This window comes from Manis javanica, chromosome 12 (assembly GCF_040802235.1).
Source record: "Manis javanica isolate MJ-LG chromosome 12, MJ_LKY, whole genome shotgun sequence".
Lineage (NCBI taxonomy): Eukaryota > Metazoa > Chordata > Mammalia > Pholidota > Manidae > Manis > Manis javanica.
In genome coordinates this window covers 4,339,152-4,364,162 of record NC_133167.1, presented here as the reverse complement: position 1 = coordinate 4,364,162, position 25,011 = coordinate 4,339,152, and the positions used below count along the sequence as shown (strand labels likewise).

The 25,011-nt window shown below is 46.1% G+C and overlaps 1 protein-coding gene across 16 annotated transcripts in view; it reads left to right on the top strand.

Moving 5' to 3' along the window:
* AGAP1 (ArfGAP with GTPase domain, ankyrin repeat and PH domain 1) overlaps positions 1-25,011 on the top strand; it is a 513,333-nt gene that overhangs the window by 233,558 nt on the left and 254,764 nt on the right. For all 16 annotated transcript variants that reach the window (XM_073217944.1, XM_073217945.1, XM_073217948.1 and 13 more), the window contains 2 exons: positions 18,443-18,570; positions 19,764-19,916. In XM_073217944.1, the coding sequence (XP_073074045.1) occupies positions 18,443-18,570; positions 19,764-19,916 (281 nt within the window). The remainder of the gene's footprint in view (positions 1-18,442; positions 18,571-19,763; positions 19,917-25,011) is intronic.

Sequence of the window (25,011 nt, the reverse complement as noted above, 5' to 3'; positions counted from 1 at the left end):
CACTTCCAGAGGGGCTTTTAAAATTGAAGTTCAGTCAGACAGCACCTCCCGATGTCTCTTCCAGACGCCCTGCTGTGCAGGTGCAGAGACTCCTGCCTGCCGGTCCTGAGCCTGCACTGTGCTCCCATGCCTCTGCCTCCTGCCCGGCTGCCTTCCGGCCCTGGTCTGTGCCCTCCTCTCCGCCCCATGCCCCTGCCTCTTTCCCCAGGCTCCTCACTTTCTTTGCATCCTTGGGGTCCCAGCTCCAGGGCCACTGTCTCAGGTAGTGTTTCTCCCCTGTCCTCCCAAGTTCAGTTCTTTGGCGGGAACCCTGAACCCAGGCTGGCCCGCCCACTGCCTGCTGCACCGCTGGGGGCCCTGGCTCAGGTGCCAGGCTCCGGGTAAGTGGAGCACCTGCTGAGTTGTGTGGCAGAATGCTTACGGCAGGCCCTGACAAAGATAAGAGCTCAGCAAGCTCGGCATGCTCATCTTTCCGTGTCCACAGGCCCCTCTGAGAGCAGGGACTGCGTCCAGCCTCAAGTCGGTGTCCGGCACCACGTTTTCTTCACCGGCTCCATGGAGGTTCTTCTGCCCTGAGTTGCCTGTTTCCCGTGCTTTGCGTTTATCAAATGACTTAGTCCTCATTTACTCACACCCCCATCCCATGAGGCAGGCCCAGGGAGGGGAACTGAGGCTCAGAACGGCTGGGCCTCTTGCCACCTGAGGTGGGAGCCCAGGCAGCTTGGCCTTGGCGCCCAGGCTCTTGCCTATTGAACTTACTGCCTTTGTTGGGTCATCGATAAATATTTACCAAAAGTCTAAATGGAGTCATCAGCAAAGAAGCGAAGACTGTAGGAACTTGAGAAACTGTCACCAAGGGACTTGAAAAGGAAATCCTTATAGAAGCAGTGATGTAGTGAGGGTTCTTTTGGTAAATAACAGCTGTCCTGACAATTCGTGTTATCACCAGGGTTACCTATTTAATTATGTTTGCTTTTGAGATTTGTGTTTGGGTTGGCTTTTTGCCCCAACTTCTGTTGAGTTTTTTTTGTGATCTGAAAAGAAGTTGTGATTAATATCATTTACTTTTTGTACCATATGAAGTAAATATTTCTCATCACAGCTTATTCTGCCAAAACTCGTTGAATAGCTTATCTGGCTGCCTAGAATAGCGGCTGGCTGTGCTGCAAAGCGGGGGCCGGGCCCAGAGCCCGAGCTGCCGGGGACGGGCGGGCCTGTCTCCGCGGGGCCACTAGATGGCAGCCCCGCCACGGCCACAGCGCCCTCCCTGCCAGAGGCTCCCTTCAGGTGAGACGATCAACCCTGAGCTTTGCAGGCTGAAGGTGGTAAGTTAATGTGCCACATCAATTTTAATTTGAATGGTACGATTAATTAAATTAGGCATAAAGTGGATGTGATAGAAAAGTGGAAGCTCATGGCAGGAGCACGGTCAGCTGTTGGAGCAGCACGGAGTTCCGATCTGGTGCTCTGCTGTGTGACACACACAGGCGAAATGCTCCCCAGCTCTGCCCCGAGTGTGCGGCTTGTCAAATTGCCACCTTGCAGAAAAAATAAGTAGTCTGTATTTCATTAAAGGACTGGACCACACAGCCTTATTAGAGAATATTTGAGAAACTGTTCATGTGAGGCTCAGAATAAGGGTGGCGACATGTTAGTCTAAAAAGTTATCTGAAAGAGTAGGTGACAAGTTCCTGTGGAGGGGCTGGCCCTCCCAGCCCCCAGCTCTGCTGTTCTGTGTTAGCATCGTGCCCAATTTTATTTCAAGAAGATTGTTTGTTTTTTTACAGCTTTAAAAAATAAGGTGAAGAATTTAGGTCCAAAAAAATTAATAGCTACAGGTAACTGCAAAAGATATTATTGGCGGATGCAGCAAAAAATATATTTCCACAGAAAATTGGATTTTGCACATAAAACTTCATAGTATTAATAAAGACAGCTCATTACCAGTTTTAAGCCAAATAAGCAAACTCAAAGAGATCTGCTGTCAGTGTGAATGTCGATGGTGTTTCATTTTTTTTGAGAAGTGTAAATCAGCTTTAGTGTAGCAAGCACACCACGAATTTGCTCAAATCATTCCTGCCCCTTCTGACGGTGGGTAGAGTTGCTCATGCTGAATAATTTACAATCCCGTGGCAAGGTATGTTTATATTTAAGCTGTGCAACAGTGTGGCTAATGAGAAAGATAAGAAATTTATAGTCCTTGGCGATTGATAGGATTACTGCCTCAGCATTAATTGAAATCTGAGGGATCACAGCTGTGGGCTTAAGTTAGGGGGAAAAACGACTTGAAGTCAGGGAAAACTTTGAGAAATGCTTCTGAACATTTTGGAGATAATTTTCCTGCTGACAGTCTGGTTGGTGGTAGAAACAGTTGCTCCTTACCAGGGCTTGGGTAATTACACGGAGATAATCATAGTATTTGCTTTGTGACCTCCCCATGGTAGGTGGTTGTAAGTGCACACACACAAAAAATTAAATACTGTGGAGTTTTTTAAATGGCTTTAAAATTTTACATGTATAATAATAAAATTCTCTATGGCTACTCTTTGCTAAATAGTCTCCGGACTATTTAAGATGTTAGGGGAGAAAAAGCCAAACTAATAATGAATGGTAGGGGCAAGCCCGTGATACCAGTCACTGCCACAAAACTCCCAGTGATCCTGCTTAGTTTGGGCGTGTCTAAAGTGATCTCAGAGACCTTTCCCTACCTGTCATTTTTAAATGTACCATTCTTCTTGGAGCTCAGTCTTGTGAAAATGTCTAAATTTTCCCATTAAGTGCTTAAAAAGTAATAAAACTAAAGTCATTAGACTTCACTCATCAGAGCTGTATCAGGAGAAATATTCTTTGGTGCAATAAATCTGACCAAGGGTTCGACATTCATATCCCTTGGATTCATTCCCTGGAAATGGACGTTTGAAGGTAAATTGCTTAAGTAGAGCAGTTTAAATTTTTAATACAATCTTATTGTAACTGTTAGCAAATGATTAAAGTGCAAAGGGGTCTTATATGTTTGGTAAGATTTATAATAAACGCTCTATGATGCCTTTTCTATGCTGAATTATAGGTGTTATGACAGTTAAATGCTTGTAAAGGCCAGAAAGGCACAAATGAGGAGTTGAGTCTTTATTGGAGACTAAATCGCGCTTTCCGAATACAGACGTCTTCCATGGACACCGTTAAGCAGTCTAGTAGGTGCCCGGAAGCTGCAACCGGCAGGTGGTATCTGGTGGTCCTTTATAGCCGGTGCCAACTGAAGCTGCTCTGAAAAACAGCCAAAAAGCAGGTGGCTGTTGCCATCACCAGTTTGCTTTTGGGGGATGTGAGTCAATCGCACCCGAGGTCATCTTGTCTAATGGGATGCGCTAGTTTCTAAGGAATTCCGGCATTCCTTTCATAGAGCCCATGAGTCGTAGCCTCTGGATCCTTTCCTCACCGTCGAGACTGTGACACGGGTGATTCCTTTGACTCTGTGGATTTATTGTTTGAAGGCCTGTGACTGGACAGCAGGACTGGCCCTTGCGTGAGGCTGCAGTTCAAGGACAGAGTGCTGACCGCAGCTTTCTGGGAATTTGACTCGAAGCCATTGTTGGGTGAATTTTTTAATACATTTAAAGGATAGCTTTGGCTACTATACACTTTATACTCCCCCCCACCATTTATAAAATTTCTGCCCATCAAAGGAGTTATCTGCTGTAAGGACAAAGGCAATAATACCTTGTCATCTTTGCTCACTCATGTCACATTTTTTTTTGGAGAGAGGAACTACATACCCAGATTTCCTAAACTTTGACAGTGTCATCATTTAGTGTATTAAATTTCCTGGGCTCTAATTTGCCTTTTACTTAGATGTCTCATCCACAGATGTATTCTGAGTATCTGCGGTGAGGAAAGAGTGTTCCTTTCAAATTACTTTCTTGAATTCTTGAGATAAAGGCTAACAATTTGGGGATTGGGGTTATTAACTGGCACAGATATCAGTTCATTTTATCTATCCATGTTGAGTTCCCCTCCTCCTCAAAACAAGTTCCCAAGCTTCACTGGTAAAACCTGTTTGTAGAAATACATGCTCTGAGCACATCAATGTGGTGTGTGGCCACCCCAGTGAAGAACTGCAGACCCCAGAGGAAAGTCTGCCCTCTTTGAATAACTTTTAATAAAAAGTCACCGTCACTTCCTTCCTTCTCTTAAAGTATCAACCCTTGAATGGTGTTTAAGTAGCAGTATTGTGTGTTAAATTCTCAGTTTGTACCATTAATATGCAGTGACAGGTGTGTAGAAGTTGAGGCCAGCCTTTGCCTGCTCTCAGCAGCAGCCTTGGCATACGGAAGGAGGCGGCCATCTTCAGCTGGAAGTGCAGCAAATGGTGTGGGTTTTGGGTTTTTTTTGGAGGAGGGGTGTCGGGGATAGTTTTTAACCTGTTGGGATACAAGTGATAACTTTTTGTGACCTGCTAGGGTGTGCGTGTAGGTTGCAGTGAGAATCTAGCCTGTGGGTGCAGACTTGTTTACAGAGCATCTACTGGGGATCTTTTTAATGCCAGTTTTCTCAGTTTCAGCCATGATGTCACCAAGGGCCGCATTCCTTGGGTTTTGGTTAATGAAGGATATTTTCAATGGGTGGGTTAAAGCAAAACTTGTGGGTAAAAAAAGGGTGTGGACAGTGTAGTCTAAAGCATCATTATAACCTTTTACCTGCAGCAAACACATACACCCCAGGTCAAATATATTTAGAAATACCATGTTCTAAAATGGGGGTTTTGGCAGAACCAGAGAAGTTGGTGATAACTGGGTGTTATTTTCTTCGTGTCAAGAGGCCATAATCTTCTCGTAGGGCCCTGTTGAGAAGGCAGGGGAGGAATATCGTGTTTCAGGGGAAGGGAGACTTCCTAGGGTCCCTCTCCTCCTGTGATTCTAGTATCTCCCATGCCAGTGCTGAAGGTGGTTTGAGAATTTGTTGTTATGGATGTTTACAAGACACGATATTGAATGAAGAGTTGAACATACAGAAGAGTTCAAGATGAATCATTGTATTTGTATGAATTTCTACAACAGGCAGAGCTAATCTGTGGTGGGAAAAAAGAAACGAGTGGTTTCCAGACAGTGAGAGAAGGGAATGATAGGTTGGGTTGGGGGCACAAGGGAACCTCCTTACGGGAGTAGAAATGTGCAAAATCTTCAGTTTTTTGAGTTGCAGGACATTTGTCAAAACTCATGGATTGATACAGCAGAGATTTTGCATTTCCTGATATGTACATTTAATCTCACGAAAGGAACTTGTAAACAGTTAATGACTGAGATTCAGTTATGCGCATGCTGAAATTTGCAAGGGTGAGGTGAACTGATGCCTTTAACTGTATTTGAAATATATCAGAAAATGAGATGGATGGATGTGTAATAAAGCAAGTGTAGCGACATGTTACACTTATAAAATCTAGGTGGTGTGTAAATGGACTGTTCTCTCAAATTCTTTGCACTTTTTGTGCATGTTTGAAAATTTGCATTATAAAAATTTAGGGGGAAATCACAGTTGTTATCCAGTTTTAAGTGTCATTGTAGGTATTTTACATTACTATGGATCCAGATAAACTGAGATTAATGTGAAGTACTTTGTCCCTCACAGGTAGAGGCATGCAGTATTACGAGCTCTAATTTTTTTTTAATGAGGCTTTCCAGAATTAAAATACGTGCACGATTCTTTTCAGAATTTCAGTAATTCATAGGGATAGTTGCGTTCCTCACCCTTACTAAATCAGCAGATTAAAAAAATTCAAAATCAACCAGTGTTCTCTGCTGAACTCTAATTAGCAGGGAAGCATTACTAGTCACAAAGGTGAAATCTTGATTGGGGAAGACCTCAGGTAGTCTAAATGTAAATAAAGTGAGATTTAGATCCCTCTTAATTACCTGTGGCGCTGGGAGTAATTACAGTGGCAATTGATTAACTGAATTTCTTGGTAAAGAAGAAAGAAAACTTGCAGAAAGTTTCTGTGCACTATCTAATTCTCCAATAACCATGAGCTATGGAAAAGAATTACCTAGAATCCTGTATTAGTTATAGAGCATCAAATATCAGTTATTTGGGCCCTCATATTCATATAACTTAAATGCCTAATCATCTTATATCACAAGAGGCAAAACTTGCCCAAAGGCATTTCATGTGTTTGAAAAGGTAGGTTTCTGGGTGGTAGGTGCGGGTTAAGTAATAATAATTGATGGGTGGTGGGGAGAGCATTACAATGACTTAATGCGGGAAGCCCTGCTGAAGACCAAGGGGAAATCTGTTTTGTCATCTCATCCTTCTTCCTAATTGCATCACAATACATTGTATAATTCAACCTGTGTGTCACTGTCACTTCCTCGAAGGCCTCTCGTGCGAGGGGCCACTGCTGCTGGCTCATTATTAACAGCGCCAGGGAGGAGAGGAATAATTTTCTCAGGTTCCAACCAAGACATCTTCTCTCCCACTTTACGAAGAAAATGTCTTTTTTATGGAGATTGTTGTAAGGACAATTATTTCTGGAAATAGGAAAACAGCTTCAGTTGTGATAGATAAGTCCATTTTTCTTGAAAGGTAAATCTGAAAGAGAATGCGCTCGTGACACACGGGGAGATGAGCCATTTCTGGTCCCCATGTTCCTTTATGCATATGTATCTTAAACTAGGAGGCAAATTAGACCTGATAGATTTGCCTAAGCCAGTATTCATCAAACTCTATGAATTATTTAAAAAGAAAACCAATTATTGTACTTAACCGTATTTGTCTAAAGTTTCCTTATTTCAACATCTGCGGACAGCCTTTATGTCTCACAGAGTCTCTTATTTTGTGCCTTGTTCATCTGTTCTTTGTGGAACTTCCTCTCCTTGTCTTTCTTTAAATTTTTGTGCAGTTTCTTTAGCTCAAATAATTTAGCGGCATCAGTTTTGTGCTTCTGCCATTTTTTGTGGTATCTTCACATCTTACGATCTGTGTGACAGTCACTTTTATCTCTGTCAGTTCTGTCTCTGCAGATGTCGGATTTCTCTGGTATCACCGTGTCGATTTGCATTTCTTCAGCTCTTCCTTTTCACTCATAAACTGTGTCAGTGCATTTTGCGACCTGTAATTTGGCCTTTTAAAAAATAGTGCACCTAAAAGGCAAGTCCTGGGGCCTCTGCTGGCACAGAAAGAATGGCGAGGTGCCTCGCTGTGCAGATTAAAGAATTACAGGGCGCACCTTCACCTTCAGGGGGTGTCAGAAACATTTCTGCTCCAGGATCATCAACTCTCTGCAAGACAGCTTGATGAGTTGAGAAGAAATGACAGGCTCATTTTTCCCCTCTTTGTTTAAGCCATTTATCTTTTGGATCCTTGCCTGCCATCCAAATTGTATTGCCAGTTCATTGGGATATTCGCATGCCTCGTCTTGAAAGATGCTGATTTGCATCCAACTTGAGAATAACTGAGAGAGAAAGTTAATCATCTCTTGGCCTTTCGAAGAGATTTGCACTGGGCTTAATTGTAGCATTGGAATATTTTCTAATCAGTTTTTATTCCATTCCATGTTAACCTGGATCTTGGTGCAAATATGATAGCATCCTAGCCCAGAAAACTGCTCTTTTTGAAAGGTTTTTAATGTATGTTTTTTGCCTATCTTTGTACATTTCAGATTAACCTAAGCTACGTAGACTTGATGGTTATGTATTATGTTAATGCTCATGTATCCAGTTAGGTGGCATTGTGATGAATCCAGGTGGAATGTTGAGTTTAACGGTCACGGTCTCGGCAGGCGTACCAGCCCCTGCCACCTGGAATCTCACTTGGATGGTGTTCGGAGTTGAGCTCCCTGGACCCTGTGGCCGCAGCCTTTTGACCCGTGGCCAGTAGAGCCCTATCACTCCTGGCTTCTAAGTCCCCAAACTCTTCACCTCCTGCTGGCTCCCCGTTGAGCTAACGGGAAGCGCTGGCTCGCTGATGCCACCTGCCTGGCCCCGCCCCTGGTTTGCATTTCATTGGGACTAGACCTCGCCGTGTGCTGACTGTCGCCCACCCCACAGGCACAAGGCTTCTCACGTGTCCCCTGCCTCACTAGTCACCCCTCCAGGTTTTTCCCGCTTGTAATGATTCTTCGGCATCTGTACAAAATTCATAATTTTTCAGTTTCCCTGTTGAAAATTATCCCAGCTTTGTTTCTGTCATAAATATGTGCTTGATGGCGCTGGTTGTGTCCCCATAGCTTGTCACACAGGTGTCACCAGAGTGGGGACGGAGCCAGGGCCCAGAGTGAGGTGCTCAGTCCCAAAACCAGGAAGAGGGGTGAGAGCCTTGGGGGGTCCTGGGCCACAGCTGAAACGCGCTGCTCGGAGGCCCTGCGAGGTGGGAAGGCATGTGAGATGTCTCCTGTGTCCTCCAGAGGGCGCCCTGGTGGGAGGACATTAGCGGTCTGCCGCCCGGCCGCTGTTTCTGAGTATCGGCAGGTTCCCACGCTGTCCGCATCTCAGGCTGCCCGGCACATACCAGTTGCTCCAGGACTTACGGAAGGAATAGACGGTGAGGGAGGAAGGGAGGCCGTGAGGCACAGTAAAGCTGCCTCCCCTGACACATGAAAGGGAGAGCAGCCAATCCGCACAGAAGACAGAATGGGCAGCACTGGGCGTGACCAAGAGCGCCCCCCGGGTCAAGCATGCCTCTCAGGTATCATCCCAGCCCCACCTGTGCCTGGGGATGTGACTCACTCCCCATGTGAGTGATTTGTTGGAGGGGTGGTGGAGGGAGGTGAAGGGGCAGATCTGGGGTGCTTCTCTCCTCCCCCTTGTCCATCCCGAGAGTCACTGCTCTGGCACTTAGGTACCCATTCCTGTTTGGGGGCCCCGGAGGCCTTGGTGCTCCAGGTTGCCGGGGCTGGCACAGGTGTGCACCGGACAGCAGGACTAGACAGGCACCCAGCCTGTCCCAGCCTGGTGCTGCCGCCTCCAGCCACTCACTGACCGTCGGATTCATGCCAGATGCTAGGTATGGTGGTATCCTTCCCAGACCTCACCCTGCATGGCCGGCCACAGACAAAGAATAATCCCATCCAGCTGGAGATCGACTTGGATGAGTAAACTTATCCCTGAGCATAGCAGAGACCTGGAGGAGCCGAGGGTTTTAAACTGGGGAAGTGCATAGAGGACAGCCCGCCAGGGGTCTGTGCCGTGCAGGAGGGGTGGCGTGGGGACAGGCTCAGGCGGGGGTGCTGGTGAGCCAGCTCTGTGTCCTTCAGAGGCCTCGGACCCCAGCAGGGGCTCAGCGTCGTGGCTCCCACTGCCCGCCAGCCCCGTGTCAGGAGCGGCTGCGGGGCTCGGAGATTCCTGGCAGCAGCTTCGCTCTGGGGCTCAGTGTTGAGGGGCAGGTGTGACGTGAAGAGGTGAGAGAGGGCATGGGCTTCCTGCAGGATGACATGATGTCCCCCTGGCCACAAATTAGAACTTTATGTCAGAATTAGATACATATATTAAAAAATGTCAAATAGACCATATTTGTTTCAATGTGAATGTTTTAAAATTTTATGTTCTTTCACTTTCTCTGAAGGAAAAGGGGAATCCAGCTGCCCTGGACATGGTAGAAATTTTCCCTCTTTCTAAAATTCTGAAATTAATGTCAGCAGCCATGACTTTGCTCCGTCCTGAAGGTAACTGTTTATTACAGTCGGCATTTAAATCCCCCGATTAATAGGAGCAATTAAACAATAGCTTCATTTCCAGCAAATTAACAACCCTAATAGGTAATTGTGACATAAATGAAGATAAATTTGTTTTAATACAATGAGATAAAAAAGAATACAGACAAGAACTGAATCTCAGATTAAGAATTCAGACTTCATTACTTCATGGAAAACTTGAAGCTTCCCTTGAAGAAATTAAAGTAAGTTTGGCTTTTTAACCATAGACTGTCTTGGATTTGAGTGGGATTTTTTTTGGGTTTTTTTTGTTTTTGTTTTTTTATAGAATAGATACATTGTTCTATTTTGTGTGTAGGTACACAAAGTAATTCATCAAAGGATTTCCTACCACCAAACCTTTTCTCCTAGTGACTTGCTAGAGGCACAGAGACCCGTGGGCAGTTGACCCCTGGACCAAGCCTGTCATTAGGTTTTCATTGATAAAGAACTAAAAAGTATACATCTACAAGAACATTTCCTGTTTACATGCCTTTAACTTAGGTTACCACCTGTTCAGTTACTGATTATTTTTTTTATAGGAAACTATTCTGATGGTTTATAGTTTGTTTTGTTGAAACAGTGATGAAGCCAGACCTGTTTTTAGAACAGCAAATGTGAAGGACGGTTTGGAGTGGGACATGCTGGCTTCAGAGAGAACAGCTGGGTGATTTTAAAGGGGGTGGCAAAAAAGACAGAAGCCCTGCTGGGGACACGGATGGCTGGTCTCTCCCGTGGGTCACCATGCCCGCGGGAAGGTCTAACATATGTTAAAGCACAGGCTGTCTGTGTTAAGATTGGCATACTCAGGTTTTGGGAACCATAACTTAGAATAGGTTAAATGTCCAAATTGGCTTTGAAAATTTTTTTAACTGGGGGTGGTTTAGCTAAAACTGCATGATGAGCTTTTATCACCCCTAGAATAATGCCTTTTGGTAGCTTTGAATCATCAAATGATGCACAGTTGGCCTAGAATTCTTTACCGCGCTAAAACATCAGTAAGTTTAAGGGTGGAGTAAGAGCAATTTTAGATAAGAAAGTCTCAAAACAAGATATCTGTGTGCTTCTGTAAGCCGCAGGAACCGGGCTTCTGAGTCCAGATCATGGGTCACAGCCCATCTCCACCCACACTCCATGCCTGCTTTCTCCAGTGTCTGGGTAGACGTGACCTACGTTTTCCAAACCACATCAGGTGTCCTTCCAGAACATGTATCTTGTCACTTGTCCTTGAACAGTTTGGTTGGCCCTTTACTGCCTGAATAATGAAGTCCACACTTGTCACTCTTCTTTGCATATAAGATCCTTAGGGATGTGTTTCCAGTTGCCCTTTGGGGCTCCTTCTCCCCCCACCTTCTCCTAACGTCCTCATTATCACCACTGTGGGCTCCCCTCCTCTGGCTATTCATTTGGCCAGCTGGGAAGGCTCATGAGTATCAGGTGCACGTTGGCCCCAGGAGGGTTGGTAAAGCATGGTGGCCAGCATTCCAGAACAGTCAGAGGGTCGTGGAGTCGGCCCATTCGCTAGAACGTGAGCTGCTCTATTTTCCAACGGGCAGGCTCTCAACAGGTGTGGAGGTGCTGGGCCCGGCTGCAGATGGCTTGTTATTGTTAAGCATCAACCCTCCAAGGGACCTTCACTTGCCCCCGTCCCCCTCCTGGCTTCCCTCCCTCTCTCTCTTCTTCATTTGACTTGTTTTCTGGCGGAGCTTACTCTGTACTCAAAACTGAGGTAATGTGCAAGCAAGTCAAGGAGCCGGCTGCAGGGTCAGCGGCAACACACATTACACCCCCTGTCGTAGTCATTAGCTTAGATTTTCATGGTGAGAAAAATTCCACTTCAGATTTCTTTTTACTCCTAAGTCACAAATTCAGAACTGCATAGATAATTTGGTAATTAATTTCTTCTTAATTAATAAGATAGTTTAATGATCACTCAACTGTAATTTAAAACTGAGTTGAGACATTAGGGAATCTTTTATTTGTTACTAGAAGATTTACAATCCCTGGTGGTTTCATTATTTATGGGAGTTCTCTGGGTGAGCCCCCCATGGTGGCAAAGGGAGAGCCATTCAGTGAATGGTGTGGTAGGCATTACCTTGGGGTGGTGGTACCAGAGATAAAGATAAAACATGCCATGACCCACCCCCATCTCAAATTGTGCTTTTAATATGTATTTGTGGAGTAAAATTAGAATCTCATGATAGTTCATTTTTTTTGTGTATCATAAACATTTTAAATTAATAGATTTATCATCCATGCACTATCCAGCATCCATTCCTATCCAGCACTGCTTACCCAGAATTGCCTTTGTGTCCCCTCAGCCCCTCTCCCTTACCTGTTACTGGCCTCAGTGTGCTGCCTCCAGCTTCTCCCAGTAGCAGAAGAATCGCCGTCTTCCTCAGGTTTGGCTTGGCTTGGCTTACACCAGGTCTCCACCTGGCCTCTAATCGGCTCTCGAATGTCAGTCGGGTCTCCGTGCCGCCCCAGTGCCATCCCGCTCCATGGCCCCCACTTCTCCCCACTCTCGACAGGTCTGTGCCCCAACTCAGCCTGAGTATGCGGAACTCTCCTGAGAACCCTGCCTGCTGAAGCGACTGGGGTGCTTACACAGTAGGGCTAACGTAAGGAAGTTGACTGTCAAGGGCGTAATAATGTAGAATGCTAAAAAGCAAATTGTTACAGAGTTGGTTGACTAGTTAAATCTCTCCCATGCTCCAGGGGATCGGGTAATGGGAGGTGCCCATTGCAGCCAGCTTGCAGCCTGGACAGGATGCCTCTGGCCACTCAGGACCTGAATGGGGGCAGGCTGGGCACAGGATCTGAGCAAATAACGGGTGAAGAAAGCACCGGGGACGAGGGGCCCTCCAGGGAAGCATTTTAGCAGTTGCCTCAGTGGCCTGGGTTCTGATGATGAAACTGGAGCTTTTCTGTTGGATGAAGAGAATTTGCTTCTGAATTGGAAGCTCATTTTGGTCAGAAACCAGGTCACGCTTCTGTTCTTGTGCCTCTATCCCTACCTCTGCTGGCCCACAGGTGGCACTTCAGAAGTTCTCGGTAATTAATTCAAATAAGTCTCTTCAACCAGAGAAGGTATTTTGCTGATTGAATTTACTAACATGTATTGGACTAAGCCGAAAATGTCAAAATAGTTAATGAAATAAAAACGCTTACTGTAAGTGCTTAATTGTGGATGTTGCCGATGGCAGGTGGTGCCCTGCAAGAGGGATCCCAAGGGCAGCCCGTGGCTGCTGGGCTCTTCCTGCAAGTAGAGAGAAGTGGGCCCTCAACTGACTGAATCACCACGTGTCTGGTCTGGGATTAGTGCACAGTTTGTTGAGTGGTCCCGGTGTGCCAGGGGTCAGGAGTGAGAAGTGGCGTCTGTCACAGCTGTGGCTCTGCATGTGAGTATGTGTATGTGCCCGTGTGCTCGCGCACATACAGTGATGCTTAATCAAGGCATGGGCGAAATCCAGAGCTAGCCACATTAGCGCGTACGGGGAAATGGGGCCTCTGCTGAGGAATCTGGATGGGTAGGGAGGGCTCCCCATGTGCATTCTGAGAAGGAATCGGCCTCAGGGAGGTGGGGAGCCATGTTCCTGGGCAGTGGTGGTGGCTGCTTGCATCACAGCCTCAGAGAACAAGTGCCTTGTGACAGCGAGGGTGAGACCTCTAGGCTTGGCTGCTAGGCAGGCAGACGTGTCCTCCCTGGGGCTTCTGAACCAATGAAGAAATAGGACCAAAGCCTCAAGCGCCTGGAAGATCAAATTATTACTTTTTATTGGCAAAGCTCTGCTGGAAGATGAAGCTTACCTGGCTTCCTTCTGTGGAGACCAGAATCAAACAGGTTTGCCTGACTGGTTCCCGGCAGTGTGAGCGACACCAGTCCCCGGATTGGAGGGGTTGAGAGGGGAAGCTGGCACCAGTCCTATCAGCCCCTTCCCCACAGCAGGAGCAGGCCCATTCACAGGGGACTTGTAGAGGCTGGGCGTGCACTGGCAGTGGGTGGAGATACCCGGAGCGGCGAACCCACCCCTCACACACATGGTAGGGGTGCACCTGTGCCGAGGAATTTCGGTTCTAATGTCTGCATGACAGAGGCTATAAGCAGAACAGTGCCGTGGTCAGGTTTGCCTTTAAAAATGCCACCGTGCTCCAGTGGCCTGTGGCCAAGGGATGGTTCTGGATGGCATTTCGGCCATCAGCCCTGGGAGGGTGATTGTGGGAAGGAAGGCGGTGGCAGTAAAGACAAACCTAAATGAAATTCTGCTGGTAGAGTCAATAGTCTGTTATGTCTCCTCTCTCCGCACCTGGGCAGCGTGGTGGGGATAAAATCAAGGAGAAGCGGGTTTGGTGGGAGAAGGGCTGACGCTCAGCGTGGGCCATGCGGACATTGAGGTGCACCCAAGGGGAGAAGGTGCAGGTGGGGCACAGAGCATGGTTCCTTACACAGACCAGGGAGCTGCTGGTACTGAGGTGGTGGTTGACGGGTAAATGTGGGGAGGATCGCCCAGGGGAGGTGCATGAAGACACAAGGGGGCCAAGGAAGGAGGTCTGGAAGCACCCACATTTAAAGGGCTGTGGAAGGAGGCTGAGAAAGAGAAGGTCCAGCCCAGGGAGGAGAACCGGAAAATCAGTGTTACGTAAGGAGGAGAGGAGGGAGCCATCGGTGGTGCCAGATGCTTCCCGGAGGTCAACCGCGGTGCATCCTGGCCTCCACTTGGTCGCCAGTGACCTTGGCAATGTCAGGCTCAGCCCCAGGGACAGCGAGGGAAGCCAGGCTGCAGGGGTCGAACAGATGAAGCAGGGAGCCCTCGCCTGCTGTCGAGAGGACTGGCTGGAAATGTAGCTTGGCCAGCGGCTCAGCTGAACCCACACTGGCTGGGCGTCTCCTGGGTGCCAGGCGCCAAGCTGGGTCTCTCTTATCTGATATCCAAGTGAACCCTAAGATGGTGGAGGAAGTGGGGGTGCAGAGCAAGAGTACATGGTCCCCGTCCTGGAGGCGGCAGCCTGGGGTGGGGGGGTAGCCTCCTCACCACATGGTGGTGCCAGCAGCTGCAGAGCCAGCCCGCCTGCCCCTGGACCCGCCTTCCGCTTGCACTTGGCTTCTCTCTGTTGCTCGCACCTCATCTGTGAAGTGGAGAACCGTGGGGATTGAGTGACTCGTTGCGTGGGTCTGCCTGGCTCTGCGCTCGGGTCTGGGCAGCAGAGGCCAGGAGGAGGGCGCCCTGTCCTCACAATAGTGAGTGGTGGCCACGGCGCTTTTTCAGTGAAGTCTTGTTTGGGAGCTCTCCGAGAGTCTTGGTTTTAGCAGTAACTGACAGGTGGCATTTAACGTCTATCTGATAGTTTTGAATTTGTGGAGGGAATGACTATGCAGCTCACTTTTCTTATTGCTAGTTCTTAAATAAACTTTTTTAATTGAAGAATAACATGAAGACCATGTACGAAAGCATACTTAAGGGTATGACTTGCCAAGTGATGTCACAGTCATCGCCCAGGTCAACCAGGAGGGCTACCAAACATAGAAGCCCCTCGTGTCCTAATTGTAGATATGGCTGAAGGGGCTAATTAAAGGAAATCTTTCATCTATTATCCAAATTTTCAAAATTGTGGAGGAAGTGACTTTTAAAACCACCCTGAGCACTAGTACTGAAATACCAGGAGGTTAATGAAATTGATTAGTGTCTAGTGAAAGAGCAAACATTTTCAGTATGTAGTAATGGCACCATTTAAGATTTAGGCAAAGTTCATGTCACCAAAATTGGTTAAGTGTGACACCAAGATTGAGAAACTATTACATCCTAATGATAAAGATTCCAGATCCTTTTCAGTACACTTAAGTGATTGTGTGTGTTTTATTTATACATTCTTTCATCCATTCATGCATGTATACATTTATTTAAAATATGTACATACTCATTTGTTGAATGATCAAATGTAGACAGAGACTGAACAGTTATATAAATAGCCCAGCCAGTATAATCTGGGGATAATATTCATGTGTTTTATGTGTTAACATTTAAATGTTCTAAACATCATGAGTAACTAATGACTATAGGTGCAAGAGACAGTGCCTCCCTCCCCCTGGCATTCCATTTCCTTTGAGTTGTGTTTGGGGCGGGGGCTCATCCACTTGCGCAGACCGTCCTGGCGCTCCTGTAGGAGGGCTTTTGTGAGTTCACCCTGACGTTTGCAGTATCCTTTGAGGGTTGGACCTTGGCCCTGTCTTTGATGGCGATGGTCAGTCTGGCTTTTGCACACCCCAGTGATTTCGTTTAGCAATGTGTTAAGATGAGGCACACAGACCTGTCCTGTATCGAGCCCATTTCCATACGGCAGAGAGGATGCCCAGACCTTACAACAGCCACTGTACATTCTCCTCTCCCCTGGCTGTTCTCTTCCTCAGGTTGGATGCGTTCAGTATTCTTCATTAAGTTCTCACGTTTTCATGAGTTATCCTATGGTTCTAAAGCAGTCTGTATTTTAGAACAGATTTATGAATCATTTCCTCCATTTGTATATATGGTTAGGAAAAACACCAGAATTATGGTAATAGAAATAAATATAAGTAAAAGTTCTAGTAAAGTAAAAAACAATGCTACCAGGTATTAGAAGTGAGAACTTCACTTTTTTTTTTTTTGGTACCATTAATCTACAGTTACATGAGGAACATTATGTTTACTAGACTTCCCCCATCACCAAGTCCCCCCCACAAACCCCATTACAGTCACTGAGAACTTCACTTTTTTGATAATGAAAATGGTAGAACAATTAATGGACAATAAGAATTTTAGTTGAGCATGTGGCTCATGCTTTGTGCAACCCCGTCGTTGTTCTGTGAGAAGCTTTGTTGTGGAAGTGCTCTTTGCTCAGGAACTCATTCACTCTTTCTAGCCTCTAAGTAGGACATATGGAATATTCATTTGCATTTGGATTTTCATGAAATGAGGATTTTAATAACATCTTTGATTTGTCCTAGAAAGTTCCTCAAGTCTCCCCTTAGCATAGAAAACATTTCTAGAAAATGCCCACAAAGCTCTTTAGATACCCTAACCCAGTTTAGTCAGGATACTTGTTCATTTTCTATGAGCTTTGAGATCTGTCACTGTGGCCGTCCAGCTGAAGAGCATCTCTGAGACTGGAGTGAAATGAAAATGCATTAGAGCTGATAATCAAAAGCCCCCTCTGCTCTCCCCCAGGCCCCCCAAAGAAGAAGTAAATTAGCAATCAACCAAATAATCATGATTTTAAGGTAATTTCCCTTTGGTCGCTGGAACTTCAGATGCCCTCTATGACACTTTTTGCAGCTGTTGGAATCTGATCTTAGATTTTATCTTTGAGTTCACATAATGATTTTTAAAATGTTCTAATATACATCTTCAAAGACCCCAGATCAATATGCCAATGGTTGTGAAATGACAGAGTGCTGTGATATTCCTCTGTGATTTAAACATGATTAGCTGATGAAGGTTATGATCAATACACTATGGGGAGATAAATTAATTGATATCATCCTTTCAGGATGATAAGAGGCCTGTTGGAGGTGGGATGTAACTAATGAAGCTGCTGCTTCATCTCTGTGAGCCATCTTTTATATATTGCATTTTCACTTAATCATATTTATACTATCATTCATTTACATGAAAGCCATAAGCTGTGGACAAACCAGTTCCTTATTAAAATTTTATTCATTTGGAAAAGAAATTATCTGTGGACACTGTGTGCTCCTTCTGTATTAGAACCCATTGCTGGGGACAATGATGTGGTCCTTTGCACGGCTATCTTTAAAAATAGCAACAATCTGGGCAAAGACAAGGATTGAATATCATTGAACTTAATTACAGCTCGTCCCCAAAGACACACATCTATTCAAATAAAAGCTGTAGTTATTCTCCTGTAGTGACACCTCTTGGTGTAGGAAGAGTTTTCTAATCGTTGACTTCCTTTCCAATTAAATCCAATATGCTTTATCAGCGAGCCTATTTGCCAAAAGTAGTTATGGCTGGTTGAATTTAGATTTGTATTGATTAAGATAAACTTCCAATGTGTGTGGTAATATATTTGAATAAAGTCTTTGATATAATTACTTGTCCTTGGATATAGTTCTATGCAGCAGCTTATAAAGTTAAGAGTAATTCCTTAGGCTGTGTAAGGATAAAAGAAAAGAATTTTGATTTTTTTCAAGGGGGATTGGTTAAATTGCCCTATTATATTTGGGATTATTTTTGCTGCAAGTTAACTAAGTGGAAGAAAAATGACATTAGAATAATTTAAACAAGACAGGTGTATATTTTTTGTTTGGTTTATACTCAGAGCTTCTGAGGTGGTCTGTGCAGGGCTTGCTGAAGCCTTCCGTGGAGTCGGAGGGCCGGCCCTTCTTCCAGGTATTCACCGTGTGTGGCTTCTGTCCCCAAGGTGGCTGCTGGGACTACAGCTAATATATTGCATTTTAAGCAGCAACAAGGAAAAAGACAAAAGGAAGGCATGGGCCCAGGGCAGCTCTTACGAGCAAGATCGCTGGAAGCCCCACATGATCCTTCTGCCAGCCATTGGCCAGTTTGCTTGCATGGCCACATTTAGCTAGGGTGCAGGGGGATGAACTGGAGGCAGGTCTGGGGAGTGTCGCACTGATGCTGGGAGCCAAGTGCCCAACCAGACACCAGGAATTCGATTCCCACAGATTACAGGGGCAACTGCCATCCTCTGCCACGTTCCTGGGTTTGTAAACAGACTTACATTGGTTTCTTTTGTCTCCCTGCCCACTAGTTGCCCAGAAGATTGTTGCCACAAGAAAGAAGCAGCAGCTGTCCATAGGGCCTTGCAAGTCGCTGCCCAACTCTCCAAGCCACTCGTCTGTCTGTTCTGCACAGGTGTCTGCCGTGCATATAAGCCAGGTACATTGGGCGCCCGGGAAGTTGGGCTGAAAGGCATGGCAGATCCCGGGAAGGTATGCCTGTCCGAAGAATATCCTCAGCCAGTTCCAACGTGCATTCATTTTTCTTTTCAACTTTATAAATAACAGCATGTTGGTAATTGACTTAACATTTCCTTCAGAAGCTGCTGCGGCCAAATGGTTTTATGGGAATCATTCTTTAATGTTTTCTGTCTTCATGCTGCCTGTGTTATGAGGCATGCCGGCTTGAGCAGGGGTGAGGTGTGCATCGCTGTCTTTGCTGTTGATTTAGATCGCCCTGCGTCGGTCCTGGTTCTCGTCTACTTATAGGTTGAACAGTGTGAGTAAATCTCAGTGGCGAATCCCACTGTATGCTTGAATTTGGTGGCAGCCCTCAATTATAATTGCCATCTCCCTTAGGCCCAATGGAGACTACTGTCTTTCCGTAGTAACATTTTGCTGAATTATTCACTTGGAAGCAAACAAAATAATTGTCACTTTGAAAAACCTAACTTGAGCCTGTTGAGCTGTTGACTTGGTCTTGTCTTCACGTGTGCTTCTGATGAGCATTTCGTGCACAGGCGTTATACTGGCAGCGTGTTAAGGGATGCAGCAAGGAGGTTTGGTATCATCTTTTGGTTTTCTTGGGAAGGTAGTAATTGCGTTTTCCATGAGGACCTGTAAAGGTAGAGCCAAGGATGTGAATGTCTCCACCAAAAGCATCTTTAATTTTCAGTGACTCTTGAAATATCTTCCAAAAGCATTCGTATTTTCAAGAAGTCACTTTCAAAGTGTGAACTGGGGTTCAATTAGGCAAAACAGTGCTCTTTCTCTGTCTGATCTGAAACAGTGAAGGAACCACAGATCCCATTTAGTTCTACCAACCCCTTCATTTTTTTAGAGAAAAGAGAAAATTACTACATTTTTCCTCTCCCAGATTTTTAAAATTAAATGGCAGACTTCTCTTTCTTTAGTCATTATTCTGAGACAAAGCAACAGGGTGCCAAAATCTGTGTTCTAGAACGAGGCCGTTTGTGCTTGCTGCAGGTATGACAGCAAGGTCAGAAGGGCTGCCTGACCTGTCGTGTTTTGAAGGACTTGTCTTCAGTGTGACTTGTCGTGACCCCACAGAGGTGGCGGCAGTAGGTGCCTGGAGTGTGTCATTAATAGAACCTTGGCTTTTAACTGTTACAGACGAGCAATGGAGGTGGGAGTTTAAGTGACTACTCCTCGTCCGTCCCGTCGACGCCGAGCACCAGCCAGAAGGAACTGCGGATCGATGTCCCTGCCGCCAACACGCCCACACCTGTCCGGAAGCAGTCCAAGCGCCGGTCCAACCTGTTCACCGTGAGTGTCCGCCCTGGAAGGAAATTTGGGTGTGAATCTGGAGAATGCAGTTAGTATTAATCTGATTCCCCACTGGTTCAGTGATATTTGTAGAATCAAAAGTAAATTAGTGAGAATAGCACTCATTTCCCTGGGAGTCTAAGAAAATCATGAGAAGCAAAGGTGTGGGTATGGAGCAAAGTGGGAATTTCTCAGTGTGCATGGAGCTCAGGTATGTGTGTCACAAATGAAGAGCAAGGGGCTGGTATGAAGATATTTGTTACCTGTGTCTTTTTTGGTCTGTAGCTAAAGGCTTGTCACGTCAGATGTGAGGTGATGGCACAGATGCTCAGACTCGCAGACGTGTGCATCCGAGCTTTCCGTCGAGATGCATGAGCCATTTCTGCCCCTAGACCTTCTCCATCCTCAGGCTGGCAGTGCCTGGAGACTTAGCGCAGGGGGAGCCTTTCTGCAGCAGATACTTAGGTGTGTTCAGAGGCTCCTTGGTGTAAGGCTCTCCACCTGGACTTTTCTTCAGTCATGCATGGAGCATTTTAAAACCAGATCAGCTGTGTGAGCTTAGATGTAGGAACACAGTCTGTGTGTGGGGCCCAGGCATGAGTAGTTTTTAAAAGCACCTTGGGCCTCTGGGGTGGGGAGAACCACAGAGGAGGCCAGATTGCTGCTGCCCTGGACAGTCCTTTGCGTGCAGCAGACATTATGGAATGAAGGCTGTGCAGTTGAGCCCAGAACTCCAGAGCCACCGTCATATGACAGGAGTCATTTGACTTGAGAAGAATCTTTTCCATCTCAAAACAGGTCTGTGCGTTACAAGGACATGTTTTTAAACCTGCGATTCTCAACCGGGACACTTTTGCCCCTTGGGGAACATTTGGGTGTTCCAGGAGATCACAACGGGGGACAGGGTGGGTCAGGTACTGCCAGCATCTAATCATGGTTAGCAGCTGGGGTCGCTGCCAAGCCCCTACAGTGCCCAGGTCGGCCCCTCACCAGGACAGCCCAACCCCTGGCGGCACAGGTGCCCGTTTCACACCATTCACTTCCGGTTGCTCGCTGCCGACTTGGGTGCAGGGAAGCTGGGTGTCTCAGCTAAAGGAGGGCTCTACAGGCTTGGTGGGGGTCTCGTCTGACCGGCCACCCTCATTTAGAAGTGGGAGCAGTTGATGTCATATGCATCTGCCACTGACTGTAGAGCCCCATCCTTCCCTTTCCCACCATGTTGAGGTGGTTATCCCCGTGGACAGTCACGGATGCCAGGGTCTGGTGCCACCAGCACACACCCCTGTGCCACATCGGCTCTGGCAGACGCTTGGCCGGGGGCAGAGTGAGCACCGCACAGACCAGCCTCGGCCCCAGCCCCCACTGCTGCAGCTGTGTGACCTCAGCAAGTTGCTTTGCTTTACCTGTGAGCTGGAAACAGTAACAGTCCTGCAGCAGGGTGGCTGGGACACATTCCTGCAGGGCAGTGTCCCAGCTTCCATGTGTGCCCCACCACCACGGCTGTCACCACGACGATCTCTGATAGTGCTGATACCCAGAGGCAGGCACAGCTGTGTGAGAGGCTGGGATGGGGTAGCTGGGTTTGTGCTGCAAATCACAGGTTAGTATTTGATGAGCTTAAAGTTACACCCGAATAAGATGTTTCATTGTGAAATTTCTTTAGACCCACCGAGAAGAGAAGCAGGCACCTAAATAGCACTCCTGGCTTTGTGTGACACTCACAGGTTCGCCTACACCCGTCAGGGTCTTTAGGTTGAGAAGGTGTCACTCACAGAACAGGCTACGTGCTCGTTCATGTCTCGGTGAACTTGAGAAACCAGTTGCCGAAGATACTGAGGGTTGGCGGTGAGCGGGACGCCAGCATAGCGGGAGGAGTGCAGGCTTCTGTACGTGCGCAGTGCCTCCGACCTTCGCCATGCCTGGTCAGGGCATTCTGAGGGGACCGCCAGGCTCAGCGGCCCTTCTGGGGCTGCCCTTACTGGTCATTGGCTTGGTTCTGCTGCAAGGGAGGAGTTGAGAAGCTAGGAAGTAGCTTTAAAAATGGGGCTGTTGGTCAGGAGAGTCCAGCCTGTCCCCTTCCCCACCCTTTATAAGGGCAGCTCTGGAATGGGAATGTGTTGGAAAATAGTGTCCCAGGCCCTGCCCCCTGGGTAACTGTGACCACCCCGAAGGCTGACAAAGGAGGAGACTGTAAGGCAGGAGAATAAAAATAATAACTGAGGTAGTAATACCTCCTGACTGTGCTGTCTGCAGTCCTGGTTTCCTCTCTCAGGGGTACTTGTTGCCAGAGGCCACCCACACTCCAGAGAAAGGGGTCAGGGCAAGAGGTGAGCAGAGACCTAGAGGTAAGGGGCCCTCTCTCTGCTTATTCAAGCCACACACACTGTGTGCCACGGTTGGGCATCCAGGCAGAGACTGGCCTCCGGATGTCCAGTAAAAGCCCGTCCTTATGGTTACTAAAAATCCCCATCAACTGTACGTAATTCACGTACCTAATGTACAACGGCCTGCCTGTGACCTGTGTGCTATCAGTGGTGGTTCCTCTCTTTACATGCTAGAAAACAGTTTGAAAACAGTCTATTTGAGAAATGGAATCCAGCTGCACTCCTGTTATCCGGGGGAATAGAAATTTGGGGTCGTGAACGAAGCTAATACTACAATGGTTTTGCATCAAGGCGTTGAAGGGAAAGACAGCTGAGATCCTGGGCAGGACGTGATAGGTTGGCCGTTACTGGATTTGACGTTGAACAAAATGATGGTGGTGGTGATGGTGACATGTGGGCATTTTTAAGTCGAAGATCTTAGAAATATTAACTCCACTAGATGTCAGTGTCATGCAAGCAATGAAAAGAGGCAAATTAATTTTGACATTGTAGCAATTAAGAAATTAAATTCTCATTGTTACTCGTTTGCACCTATCTTTAAATATGGAGAACTTCATAGACTCCTCGTCCCTGGCAGTTGGTAATTATTGAGTTAAACTGGCAAAAAGTACATTTATTTAAATGCGTTTATTTAAAAGCATACAGTAGGAGGACAGATATGCCATATGTCAGGTAATCTTAGTGAATAAAATCTATGCAGACTGGGACTGTAAGACCCAGTTGAAGGGGCACCGTCCACTTTATTTATTAGGCCCTCATAAAGAGGCCAGAGTTAATTAAGTTGTGCACACATCATCTTTCAAATACATGCTTATAAATTTTATAAAGTCAACCTGTAATGCACCCCTCTGGGTGAAGCCTTACAGCCCCAGATGTTTCTGTTTGCACTTGTACATGTTTTTAAACAAAAATCACGTGAACTTTTGTTACAGACTACAAACTTAAAAATCTCTCCTGCAGGTACAAATTAAGTGTTATCTTGCAGTAGGAATTGTGCTTCACTAATCAAAAGCTAATTGTCTTATTTTGCTTATTTCTTTGAAAAATGTTATTGTGTTTTAAAAGCAAATATTAAAAGGTCATCTCCATTCAATACATTCATTCAAGATGGGCTTTCAGGACAATTACTATAGTAGCCCTAATTTGCATGTGGTTGAAGTGTTTTATTAGAAAATGTTTTCATACATATAGAAATAATCACATGCATATGCCCACCATGCAGCTCATCAAATACAGGCATTTTGCTGCTGCTCTTTCAAGAAATAGACAACTCTGAGGCACTAGTTGAAGCCCTCCAGGTCTGCCTCCCGGATGCATTCCCCGGCCTCCCTGTCCAGGGCTCAGCTTGAACTTGAATGTGGCGTTTACATCTGTGTCCATGTTTTAAACTTACTCTTGCATGTGTCCATAACTGTGCATTGCATTGTGCTGCCTTTGCTCAAGCCTTATCACATGTCATTTACATATTTTTTAAAAGCTTACCATGTAACACTGATACCATTAAACAGAGCCAAATGAACCCAATAACCAAAGGCTCTGAAGAGATCTTTCCAACTCATAGAAACTTGCTGTAAAAATAAGGTAGCAAAATATGGCAGTATAAACAGAATTTTGTCTTTCCTAGAGGAGAGCGTGGGTCCAGCCCGCTTAGCCTGTGGATTGCTAACAGGGGAAGAGCAGGTTCCGTTGGATGGCGAGCGTGCTTCGGAGCAATGCTTCTTGTCCCTGCAAGCAAGTAACTGATGGGATGTCCCTTCATGGCTTTTTCATCACAGGGAGGAAAGTTGAACATTTCTATGAAGAAGGAGGTGCAAATGAGAATATCTTAACCTTTCTCTCCTCTGTATTCAGTGTTCGTGGAGACCGTGCACCCTTCCGGCTTGCTGCCGACCTACGGGGAGGGGTGTGATAAGCTCTTGTTAGCTTTGCAGTTGTGCATGTCAGGCTGGTGGCAGCACAGAACCGAGCTCTGCTTTGTGTCTGGTGGCTTCTCAGAGTCATTTCCACAGTCATGCAGTAGGTGCTGTTGGAGACGGCGTCCCAGAGTCGGCAGGAATATCAGGGGAGCTTACGGGGCGTTTACGTGCCGCGCTGTTTTATGTCCATTGGGTTTGTTTGAGTTTGACTTGTTGGATTTCAGGTTTATGGATATGCACTACGGGGCTGGTTGTAGAAAAAGTAACTGCGGGATGGAGATACTGCAAACCCTTCTGCCCAACAGCTTGCCAGCAGTGCCTCCTCAAAATCCTAGTTTTAGGACTCTTCCTAAAAATGTTAGTGTAGTCAGGAAATCTGTGTTTTATTTGAGCATTGAAGTCTTTCTTAAGTGTCAGTCTCATTCATCTAAGGCTATGTGGTCAAACGTGGAACTTAGATCTTCCTAACTCGGCTTCCTATGGAGTAAGGAAATTCTGCCCCAGGAATAGTGGCCATGGGGGACAGATGTGCTGCCCTGAGGAAGATATTTTTTTATTTTTGTTGTGTTCGTTGTTCTGTGTAATAGAGAATAATGAAGATGAATTTCCAAATTTCATAAAATTTGTGATCTGTGTGCCATCAGTGATCTAATTTAAATTTGCTGAAAGGTCATCACTGTAGCTTTAAATCTCATTTTACAAAAAGATAACCTCAAGTTCCAACTTTCCCATGAGTTGAGATGTGGGGAAAAGAGAATTTAGGGCCATTTCATAGCTCTTAACTATTCATTAATT